This window comes from Dreissena polymorpha, chromosome 5 (assembly GCF_020536995.1).
Source record: "Dreissena polymorpha isolate Duluth1 chromosome 5, UMN_Dpol_1.0, whole genome shotgun sequence".
Lineage (NCBI taxonomy): Eukaryota > Metazoa > Mollusca > Bivalvia > Myida > Dreissenidae > Dreissena > Dreissena polymorpha.
In genome coordinates this window covers 99,868,028-99,880,904 of record NC_068359.1, presented here as the reverse complement: position 1 = coordinate 99,880,904, position 12,877 = coordinate 99,868,028, and the positions used below count along the sequence as shown (strand labels likewise).

Below are 12,877 nucleotides of genomic sequence, written 5' to 3'. Positions count from 1 at the left end.
TGGTTTACGTTTGTGTTAAACAACCTTTATTGGTTTATGAAATTTTACAACAAAATAAGCTAGTTTTAGCTGAATATGGATTTTTTTATTAAAGTGGAGTTATTAAATACCAACTTCTTAATAACATATGCTGCAAATGTTCGCCAAACTTTAAATAGCAGAAAAAAAAAGAAATGTTTTCAATTTCGCTGAAACAAAGTTTGCTTACCGGTTTGTAAGTTTTCATGAAACGTTGTCAAATGTTCGTTAAAAATATCTGGTTAAAATATGATCCGTACTCTGTTAAAAAACGGGTTAAATGCATGTGCGGAAAGTATCGTCATAGATTAGCCTGTGCAGTCCGCAAGTTTTAATGAACTATGTCATGTTTTATTTAACGATACATTTATTTATTTTTCATCTAAGAATGCCCCCACAACTACTTCATATTTCTTCGAAATATTGTCTAAGTGCGGTTTGATAAATAGTATGGTACCGTCTTGAAAGAGTCCTTTCTTCATGAACGAACACTTAGCTTTGGTGAGGTAACTTAGTGTGTAACTATTTTAGCTTGGAATAAAAACTTCATAATTACCTGGTTATCAATATGTAGGGGGAGGTCTGTTACTATGCTGGCCTGAAATCTATACACGAACATACCCAGATTGTTGAGAGGCAACGGGTTTGTTGCTGTGTAGATTTAAAACCATATGCATAGATACTTACTAACAGTTAGGGGGGTAAGCGTAGGCTGATAATGTGTTGGTCTTAAAGGGACCTTTTCACGTTTTGGTAAATTGACAACATTATTTAAAAACCTTGTTTCAGATTCGCAAATTTTCTTTGATATTTGTGATGAGACAGTAATACTGAACAATAACTATGCTCTAAAATATCCATTATATGCATATTTTGAAGATTTGAGAACCTGAAAATGATTAATTGTTGAAACGTAAAACGATTGAATAATTGTGTTTGTTTTGTCACTGGAGCTTTTTAGATCCATTGCTTACATTAATCAACATAAAGCATTTACTGACAACTTCAATACATGCCAAAATCTGTGAAAACGTCCCTTTTAGTCCATGCTTAATAAATACTGAGCTCTGATGAATAAATATAATTTTTTACCATATTGGCTTCATATGAATACTCATAAAAACATAGTACGTAATTGTATTGGCTTTGCTGCATAGTAATGGAGAGGAAGAGGGGTATGCTACTTCGAAAATAAAATACGCCAGAGCTGAGTTCCATTATACGGTAAGGGTTGATTTAGAAGTCAGGCCCAGTTATGTGATGCATTTTATCTTTAATATTGCATTTCCTCCTATTTGGTCGTTCTCCAAAACAGAACCTGTTGTCCGTTCTTCTGTTTTCATCGAACTGATTACGCATATGACGTAGATCGCGTGTGACGTAGCTCCGAACGAATCTAAAACATATTTCGCATTATGATATTGTCATGAATATTTGGTAACTTCAATAGGAATACAATAAAATGCTCTGACCAGTCATTCAATTGTGTACATCCTGTTTTGGTCATAGTGGTTTACATTCGATACAAACGCATCCAAAAATAGAAAGATAAAAAATAAAGAGGATGTACATATCGTTTTAATGGTTATAACCTTCCCATTTAATTTGGCATAGAGATGAGCTTGTTGCTCATTTCATTTTGTTTGATGATTCATTCTCAAGCCCAAATAGTTACATCCGTCTAATCTACAGCTTCAGTTGTATTCGATGTTAACATTATTAAAATTGAGTCGTACAATACCTTATTATTCTTTGTGATTGTTTTCGTAGATATGTTGCATAATTGTAATCACCAGTTACCAAGGCTCAATGTGGAAGCCTTTATCAGTTAATTTTATCACTTTGTTTTCATTTCGATTATATACGAAATAGTCCCATTTTGTCGCTGAGACACCTCGTATAAACCTCGTGGTGTTTTGGAAAATTCGCTTCAGGAGTGTGGTGGATCGAAAGTCCTGGAAACGCCTCTGGAACGAGTATATTTACCTGATTATAAAAAAACGTTTGTACGACACCAATTAAGCAATACTGTGTTATTCTGTGTAACGTCAAGTATGCCATGGATGACATTGGTCTGCACGTTCTATACATTTGCCAATTTGTTCTGTGTTATCTACATGTTTTCATATAGAAAATTGTATCGTCCTGTCATGTTATTTTATTTGCATATACAAAAAAGTTTTGTACATATATAAGTTTATTGTATCATGTAGTAAGGTCGTCTCTTATAAACGTTAATCCTGATATATGTAAAATTGAAATGTATTTATTCGTTTTCTTGTTGAAACATCCTTTCGATATTTCAATATTTAAATCAGTTTTGTGAATTTATTTAGTTGTTCTGTCCTTACTTCATCATTTTTAGTTAGATCAAATTGTACAGTATTTTACTAATTTAGTTTATAAGAACGAAACATATTTAATACAAATTAATGAAATTGACTTGTTTCCAAACAAGCCAAACCCTTAAATATTTATAAAAAAAATGGATTGACAAAGGTTTTAATAAAAATGTTTTCGCAACGGGTTTTCGAAGCCTTTGGAATCAGATTTTATAATACCTTGGGCGATCAAACAAGAAATGCCGGAGAAAATGTACACAGCGAGCAAAATGTGCGAGCAAAATGTGTCGCAATATAATACAAGGATAGATCTTCTTGTTCATCATTATTGGACCAAAACTATGGCCTATTGTGTGTTTGCAAGGTTTTAGGACTTACTCTGTCATTCATCCAAAAGGGAACTGGTCTGAAATTCGCACATTTGGCTAGAAAGTTATTCATCCGGCTATATTTTTTGTGTTTGGATGAGCACTATTCTTAACTTGTAAAAAGTAAAAAGTGACCTTGCAGACAAAAATATCTTATACAAATCAGTTGGAAATATGATAACATTTGTTTCTGTTCAATTAATAAAAAAACAGTCTCAGGTGCGAAATGAAATTATTCCCTTTTGAAACACTTAGATATAAAACTAATAAATGCAACTAATAAACTAATAAAATAAACTAATAATGTGATTGATGGGTTTTATACTTTTAATAGTTGACCAAACATGTTTCTTTTTTATGGAGATTTATTCTGAAAACAAATTAAGTAAATACCTATAGTGGTTTCCTTTGAGTCCAAACTAATAAAACTGTCCATGAGACAAACAACTAACAAGTTCCTTCATTTAATAGATATCTTGGTATTGTGTTTATTTCTGAATGAAATATAAAATAAAAATTTAAGTATAAATAAATATAGAACATAAATTCCACTCAACATGAACTCAAAAGCCATTTTCCATATAAATGGATAATTGGATTTATTTTTTATTAAAACAAAAACAACCATCATTATAATGTATAATTACCCATAAATCGTGCGCTTATCATTGTTGGTGTCAATGAAGGTTTTGTCAATTATAAATGATCCTACTCATGGATCATTCACACAACATGTAAAGATGAGCACTTAACGAAATCATGCACATAACATAATGAAACATGCAAAGAACGATTATGTACACAACACATATTGTTGCAAGTACAGTGCAGGTACAAATCACTTTGGCATATATACACGCCATACCGGTCACGTTAAATACACTGAACAGAAAGTTGATTCGACATGATATTATGAAGTTAGTAATGAACAACTTCACCAATGCACATAACATAAAGACAACTTTACATAACGAAACGATATGTATCCGTGACATTAGCATAGAACCCCATGAAAAATAGACATATGAATGGCAAGATGCGCGTATTGTTGATCGACTGGATAAATGTACACATCATTATGTCAAAATAATGAATGTACAAAATAAACCGAGGTTTTAACACGAAATGGCATACCAAGCACATAACTATCTACAAATTAAAAAAGGTCGTGATGACACATTTACAGAACGAAACGAAGGGTTTAAATGTGAGAAAAAAAGAACAAACTCATGATTAAACATTATATAATTATGGTACAGCATGCTTATGGTAAACTGTGCTTGGTGTAAACAACGGATATGTCCATATAACAGTATGGCAAAAATACAGAACAAAACGATCAGTCTAATGACAGAATATGCTTTGAACAGAACAACTTAATAAATCAAAGTGAAATAATTACAAATTTACAGAACGAAACGATGCTTATATAAATTAAGTGAAATTAGCAAATAATTCATTGTTAAACAACATAACATTATGACAAATACACATAAGGACGCGATGTCTCTACTGGACAGTATAAAGTAAGCAACAACAACAACAACAACAAAAACAACATTTATTAGCTTTTAGGCATACATTTTCTGTTTAGCCAAATGCAGAATACGCAAGTGTGATGGCATGGAAATAAACATGCACTAATGATAAAGCATAGACAAACGCTGAAAACAAACATACCAACTTGACTTATGCACATACAACATGTATACTAATGACGATTTTACTTTATAAAACGACGTGTTTTATACACAAGTTAGCTCATGACGAACAACTTGGCAAAATAATATTACACATTGTCTTTTGGAAAGAACGAAATGATATTGCACGTAAAAAAATTATGTCTTTTAGACTGATAAATATAGAAGATGATGAAAAAAGCACAAAACGAAACGACATATGCACAGATCAATGTAGGCCGACACTTTCCACTTAAACTGGATTTTCGCTAAAAATATATTTCTTTGAAACTAAAACTACTATGGAAGCGTAAGTGTTGCCCCTGGTTATTGTACGGAAACGAAAAGCAGAAGTATGGTTATTGATGCGCAAAGCTCTGTGTGTGTATACATGTATGTAAAAGGCAGCGCCATCGTTCCTATACATCACAAATGGAGCATTTCATTTGATGTTTGTTTGTAGATCCGGACAGAGCAGCAATGTGTCCGTTTTTCTCGGCGCTACTTTTAACAATGGTTGGCGGGACTATGTCCCTGTTACACGTTCACCATGGTAACGTAGCAATGGCGTCATATCTCCGGGAAGTGAACAACAAGTACCCGGATATCACCAAGCTGTACAGCATTGGGAAAAGTGTTCAAGGTAGGGTTAGCATTTAAACTCTGGGAAAAAGGGCCTTATTGCATATGCGTAAAGAGACTTCACAGATAGGCCTGTTCTTTCCACACAGGCTAATCATTGACGATACTTTGTTTGTTTAGCAGAGACCTCTTTAAAACTACTTATTCTATAAAAGCGGAGTTGCCCAGGCTACTTTTGGGCGACATTTAACGCACATGCATGAAGACCCGGTTTCGAAGATTGTGTCTTGTTTTAGTTTGTTTAAATGATAGAAGAACGAGTCGCCATTTTCTATCATTTTAATGCACACACATGTATTTTCACCAAACATCCTTTATATAACTAATACGTACAATACCTGCTCAAGTTTAATACATTATGAATCATTTTTAATTAAATCATAGGTCATAAGGTTTATGAATTAATTTGAGCCGCGCTCTGTGAAAATGTGGCTTAATGCATGTGCGTTTAGTGTCGTCCCAGATTAGCCTGTGAAGTCCACACAGGCTAATCATGGACGACACTTTCCGCTTTTCTGAAATTTTCAATTTAAAGAAAGTCTCTCCTTAGCAAAAATCTAGGTAAGTCGTAAAGTGTCGTCCATGATTAGCCTGTGTGGACTGCACAGGCTAATATGGGACGACACTTTACGCACATGCATTAACCCCCTTTTCATAGAGCACGGTTATATGTTTTCGTTTGTGTTTCGTAGGTAAATCTCTTTGAAATTCCGATATGAAACGAAAACAATCCTTAATAGTGGTCTTATTAATATTGCGTACACGAAGTTATTCTTTTAAATTTCAATCGAAACATGGTCGCATTATTAAAGTATGTCGGTCAATTTAAAGGAACGTGTCAATTTTTTCTAGAAATGACATTAACTGTTGTATCTAACTAGTATTTTATACGCATTTAATAGAATGTATTTAAATTGTCTAATACAGACAATATCAAGACAACTAAAAACAAAATTTGTCCTTTCCTGGGATTCGAAGCTTTTACCTTTGGAAGCAATATTTTACGCGCAAATATTAAGTCGACCATTACATGCAAAAAATTACGTTTTTAAAACGAAAAATTTCCTTTTTTCAATGAAAAGCACTGCATACGAAAATTGATTGACGATTTCCCATTCACCAACTGCCTTTTTGATAACTGTTTTTAGTCGGTAGTGACGTTTCGCTTATTATATTATTCCTACATTATTTTTTGGTATCCATGAAACTTTCTTTCAAACAGTTACATGTCCATTTAACAAGATTGCGTCGTGCTTGGTGTCTTATTATTATTACTTGTGTGGATCAAGGTCCCCTTGTTTGACAGCTATGCATTTACATTTCAAATCTTTGTGACCTAAACTATATACAATGGTTAATTGAATATAGTACTTTAATTCTTTAATTCGCTAAACTATTAAAACAGTTACGGTTTAACGTAAATTTCAGTATGAAGTAATGCTATTAAGTTTTGCATAAACACATGAGCACTTTTGAGTTTCATTGAAGTGAGTTTCTGCTTTGTCACCATAAAACTTTATATGACTTCGATGGTTGGTAACCACACATACTATTTACCTACCAATTGTCATTAGTAGCTCTGTATGCATGTGCGTAAAGTGTCATTCCAGTCTGTCCATTTCGGACAGGCTAATAAGGGACGACACTTTCCGCCTTTACTGGATTTTCTTGGCCAAGAGACTTCCTTTAAACGAACAATTCTATAAAAGGGGAAGGTTTCGCCCCCGATGAGCCACAGCGCTAATCACGGCTTAAATTCTGTCTTAAGCCATCTGTATTTTAATTCCAAAAGTTATTAGTATTATGTGATAAATTAATTATTTCTAATTTATGTACGGTAAATATATTAAAAAAAACTTTGGTTATAAGAAATACCATTCGTAATCATTCCGTTTAATAGATTGCATCACCACCTATATAGAAATTCCGTGTTCTAACTATCGATTGTGTTTATTTGTGTTTATTTGTTTTTATATTTTAGATTGACTATTTATGTTATATAACGCTTTGTTGTCATACGTAGTCAGGTAACAGAAAATAATGTGTTTATTTGTGTATTAAGACAATGTACTTTTGTATAAGTCTGAATTAAGAGTCTGTCTTTCTGTCTGTCTGTCTGTCTGTAAATCTGTAAGTCTGTCTGTCTGTAAGTCTGTCCGTCTGTAAGTCTGTCTGTCTGTCTGTCTGTCTGCCTGCCTGGGTGCCTGCCTGCCTGCCTGCCTGTCCGTCCGTCCGTCCGTCCGTCCGTCTGTCTGTCTGTCTGTCTGTCTGTCTGTCTGTCTGTCTGTCTGTCTGTCTGTCTGTCTGTCTGTCTGTCTGTCTGTCTGTCTGTCTGTCTGTCTGTTCTGTCTGTCTGTGTCAGTCAGTCTGTCAGTCTGTCTGTCTGTCTGTCTGTCTGTCTGTCTGTCTGTCTGTCTGTCTGTCTGTCTGTCTGTCTGTCTGTCTGTCTGTCTGTCTGTCTGTCTGTCTGTCTGCTTAAATCTCAGAGCGCGGCCCGATTCTGTTTGTCCTTCTAGGCGAGGACTTGTGGGTACTGGCGATCGGCAGCTCGTTTTCAAATATCGATCTTCGACCGCACGTGAAGTACATCGGAAATATGCACGGCAATGAGGTATTTATTCGTCAAAGGTCATGAGACCTTTCTCTGAGGTATTTCATCATATTGGGCCTACAAATATGCTTCTATTATAATCTAAATTATATCAGCTCCGTTTTCTTTGTCTTATCTAGAGTACAACTAATGATTATTTGTTTCCGAATTATTCGATTAAATGTCAGAATCCATGGTCAATGATCCTTTATTTTTTATTTTTTATTTGTTGTAGGGCGTTGTTTATAAACCTTTTCGTTCAGAATAATTCTTTATCCGTTTAACTGGTTTCTGTTCATCACGAAATTAAGTTACACACGAACAGAGCTTAGCGCAATTGATTAAAGATAGAAATAAAAATTTGTTAATGCATTCTGTTAACATTATTAGTGAAAATAATTGTACCTTATTGCTTACACCTAACGTGAAGCGTTTGAATATTTAGTTGAGCAATATTGTTTGAAACTATTTAAGATATGATCAATATTGATAAAAAATAATAGCTCTTGTCGATATCGCTTTGATAAAGCAGTACCCACTAACTGAGTATTACACTGATAAACTGTTACCAAGAGGGGGTAGTCACGTGACAAACAAGATAGCGACGTCAGGAAATTCGCAGCGAGTAGAGTCGAGCTACAGAGCGGATATTATTACGAAATGAACGGCCATCACTTTCTTGGTTATATGGCTGAAATGTGAGGGGCATTTTAAACATTTAATACCAGTAATAAAACGCACTGCACAACGAAAATGACCTGTCCTGGCATTTACGTCGCCATCCCGTTTGTCACGCGATTACCCCCTCTGGTAACCTAACCTTGAATAATGACTTTAAGGGTCGACAAAGTTAAGAAGTATGATAAACACTTAATATTGGTCCATTTCTGTGAAACGTATGTTTATCTGACGTAATTAGTTTCGTTTCCCTGGCGACAACTACACATACAAACAGAAAGAATGAGCGGTGTATTCGTGTTATGGATCAGAGAAATGTATAAGAAGCTACCACAGCATTATGCCTTTGTGTTGTATGTTGGAACATTAAAATTCAAACTGCATTGAGATTGTCGGATGCCATTAAAAACCAAACGACGGAAGCTGTATAACACGGCCGTTAGTCACGAGCGCCACCTCTTTTTTGCGATGCATTGATAAATGAGCCAATGCTACTTCCGAAGTGGCGCTAATGACCGGATTTTTTTAAAGTCAATGATCATTTCTGCAAAGTGAGCAGCTTTTTTTTTAAAAATCAACAAATTTCGCATTATTTTAAAAATCCAGCAATTAAGTGCGATTCAGCGATGCTTAATTTATCCATATGTAATAACAATCCAATAGGAAACGTGATGACCTTAATAAATTGTGGCATGGAGACGTTTTAAAAAGAAAATCGATGTATTTTCCTGTGAGAGGAGCAAAGTTCCGCCCTATGAAATCATTAACAACATCAATTAAATCCGTTGAACATGTATAAGTTGTCCCATGCACGATAACATGGCTTCTTGACGATCTGATAGATAATGTGTTATTTTTCCAATAAAGATAAAGCCAATGCCAATGAGGTGGCGATAATTACAGGAGTTGGCATCAATGCACATGTTCAACTATTTAAATTTTCGGTGCCGACCATACACTTTTTGTGTCGTATTCTAGATTGAGTGTTCGATTTTATCATAATTCAATCAAATTTAAATATAATAAAAACAGTAAAGTATACATAATTATGAAGAAACATTTGTTTCAAATAAATTTTACAGATTTCTTTCGTTGAATAAACTATACAACTGAAAACAAACTTGAGTACAATGTATAATTAACAAAAAAAGGTTAACGATTAAAGCCTTAGCTATTCTATTCATTTGCAAATGTTAGAGAGAACTATTTAGCCTATTTAAGGTTCGTTGACCTTTGCCTTTTAGTGAAATATGGTATTGTAATAGGGTACACAAATAACCGTTTCAAGCAGAAGTAACGTCTTGTTAAAAATTTCGTGAATTAAGTAGCTGTATAAACACATTTGTTGTTAAAAAGTATGTTGAGAATTTTGAGAATTCAGCTATTGGATTTATTGACTATTACATATTTTGGGGTTATATCTTACAATAAGTTTTTCTCAGGTTATTGACATCTTAAGATAGTCGGTTGCTTATATATTTATGTATTTACATCTTTTTTTTATAGAATGTGTATATGTTCTGTATGGATTTCAATTATAATATTTACGTTGAAAAATGAAATGAATATGGTAATGGAACATTATCTATCAAATGTAAGTCATGCAATGATTCACATATCGTGCATTGGCACCGCCTCCTGTCATTAGCGCTACCTCATTGGCATTGGCTTCATCTCTTTTGGAAAATACAAAATTAAGTATTAGATCTGCAAACCCAGATGTATGTGTAAATGCAGCAACTACTATATGTTGAACGCAATCGTTGATGTCCCCGATTTAAACGGGTTGAAATTCGCTCTTCACACAGGCAAAATACATCGATTTGCTTTATAAAACTCCACCACGCCGCAACTTATAAAGGCTCCCACGTTTCCAAATTGTTTGAGATTGTATGTTTCTGTACATTTGTGGATGAAATAATCTTCGTTGAGTCGCACTACATTGCACGATTTTTAAAATAATGCGAAATATGTTGAAAAAACATTTGACAACAAATCACCTTGAAGAATTATCCGTGACATTTCACATCATCTGGTCCGTAGCGCCATTTAGGAAGAACCATTTGCTAATTTATTAATGCATCGCGAAAAAGTCGTGGTGTCCGTGATTTACGGTCGTGTATGACATCGACAAAATATTGGAAATGGGATTAAAACAAAGAATTAGTCAATAAAGTTTAAATTGTTAAGTTATGTTTTGTGCCGCGAAAAAGTTAAGTTTAAGTATATAATGTAGTATGTCTTCCTTTATATTGCTAAGGTCGTAAGTCGGGAGGTTTTGCTGCACTTGATTAACCTGTACGTGACGTCATACGGCACAAATTTGACCCTGACTCAATTCCTTAACACGACCACTGTGCATATCATGCCGTCAATGAACCCCGATGGTTACAGCAAAGCAGTTGAGGGTCAATGCGAGGATACCTTTGGCAGGTAGGTGTATGACTAAACAGGAGGGAATAGTTTATATATATGAGCCTCGTTAATGCATGTGCTGTCCGCACAGGCTAATCGGGGACGACATGTTCTGGATTAACTGGATTTTTGCTTAGAAGTGACTTCTTTTCAACGGAAAACATCATAACAGCGAAACATGTCGTTCCGTTTTAGCCTGTGCGGACTTAACAGGGTAATCCGGGACGACCCTTTACGCACATGCATTAAGCTCGATTTTGCCGGAGCAAGGTTAATATATTTAATGCAGCGCCATTGGCTTCAATCTCATAAAAGCACACATTCGCGTAACGTGATCGTTTGTGTTCGCCAAAATTAACACGTGGAGTCACATATCATAATTTTTATCAAACTGTGTCAGATCCTTTATCACTACGATACATGCAACCGGTTTCACTTAGTCAGATAAAGGAAAACGATTGCGAACACGTAAAAATATGATATAACAAGTTATTGGGATGGATATTATCAGTTAGTTTTTGTATTTTTTTCCCGGAAACTCCGACCATGTGTTAACTATGTCCGATCATGTGTTAACTATGTCCGATCATGTGTTAACTATGTCCGTTCCTTTTCAGATACAACGCCAACGGGGTGAACTTGAACAGAAACTTCCCCGATCTAGTTCATGACCGGGCAATCATACCCGTCCAACCCGAAACGCAGCACATGATAGACTGGCTGGACGACTACAATTTTGTACTCTCTGCCAACTTGCACTCCCGGTTATTTTGTTGCAAGCTACCCCTACCACTTTATCTCTCAGGTCGTATGTCTTTTTAACCCTTGATGACTTATAAACACAACTCAATAACAGAGAATGAGACATTCATTGAATTAGATTTGTTTATTAAATCATTTAATAAGTTGCAATTGCTTGATTTAAATGCCTTACGTTAAATTTATTTTAAGACCCCTATCTAATTTATGGCGAACCTTCGATGACGGTGGATGACGACACTTTCCAGTATTTAGCTCTGACTTATGCAAGGTCACACCACACTATGGCTAAAACAGGTGGCAACGAATGCGGCAAGTACCTTGGGAAGTTCTTTAAGAATGGCCTTTCAAACGGAGCCGATTGGTCTCCTGTGTTAGGTAACTATAAAAGTAACATAGCAGGCATACAACTATTTCTTTGAGCCGGTTGTCTTTCGCTCGGTTGGAAGGTCAGTCCGTAGACCATTTCGTTTCCGCGCGATATATTGAGATCGCATTTACTAACCATCATTCAGTTGGTGGGCTTGTTTCTTGGAGGGAAGTCGCCGTTCATTTCTAGATCAACATGCGCATATCAAAAGGATTGAATCAGAAAATAATAAAAGTGCAATAGTCAAATATTCCCGTAGCCACCATCTCTTAAAGTAGACGTTCAGTGTAGTAAAAGAAACATGTTAACATAACTTTGGCACAGTGCTCTCTAATAATTATGTACGTTATCGGACTGCCTGTAGTAAGTTCTTTAAAGCATGAATCATCTTTGACCTATTGTCTTTAAAAGCATGTAGCAGCGTATTTTAACGCGTATTTTTCACACTAACAAGTTACCATTTTAATCCAATTTTATATAAATCCATTTTATGCTGAAAGTCGGTGGACCATTGTTGACTGCACAGGCTAATCTGGGTGGACACTTTAAGAACATGCAGTAAGCACAGTTTTCCCAGAACGATGCGTACATGACTTAAATACCGTGAAATGCAGTGCAAACTCCTATACATTTGTATCCAAGGATGCGGTAAATTTTAATTGTAAGTTGCGAGTTCATTGCAGGAACATGCAGGATTACAACTACCTTGCTGAAGGCATATTTGAAATCACCATAGGATTTTCCTGCTGCCATTTTCCGAATGCCTCATCTCTCCCCGATTATTGGGTGGAGAACAAAGACGCATTGGTGAACTACCTTTTGCTGGCTCACATGGGTAAGACATGGAGACCACTTAACCGTTAACTACTCAGATAGGAATTTTGATCAGCTTGTAGTTCCTTAAAATGAACATAATTTTAAGCACCTTTCTTAATATATTGAAGTTTAAAGGCTTTTCTTTTTCCATAACAGAGGGGCTAATCACGTGACAAACAAGATTGCGACGCTCATGCTAA

The 12,877-nt window shown here is 35.2% G+C and overlaps 1 protein-coding gene across 1 annotated transcript; it reads left to right on the top strand.

Moving 5' to 3' along the window:
• The first annotated feature begins 4,231 nt into the window (after positions 1–4,231).
• Positions 4,232–12,725, top strand: LOC127831507 (carboxypeptidase M-like). Its single transcript, XM_052356492.1, has 6 exons — positions 4,232–4,247; positions 4,871–5,050; positions 7,566–7,660; positions 10,578–10,750; positions 11,350–11,496; positions 12,545–12,725. The coding sequence occupies exons 1-6, from the start codon at positions 4,232–4,234 to the stop codon at positions 12,723–12,725; spliced, it is 792 nt and encodes a 263-aa protein (XP_052212452.1).
• Positions 12,726–12,877: the final 152 nt, after the last annotated feature.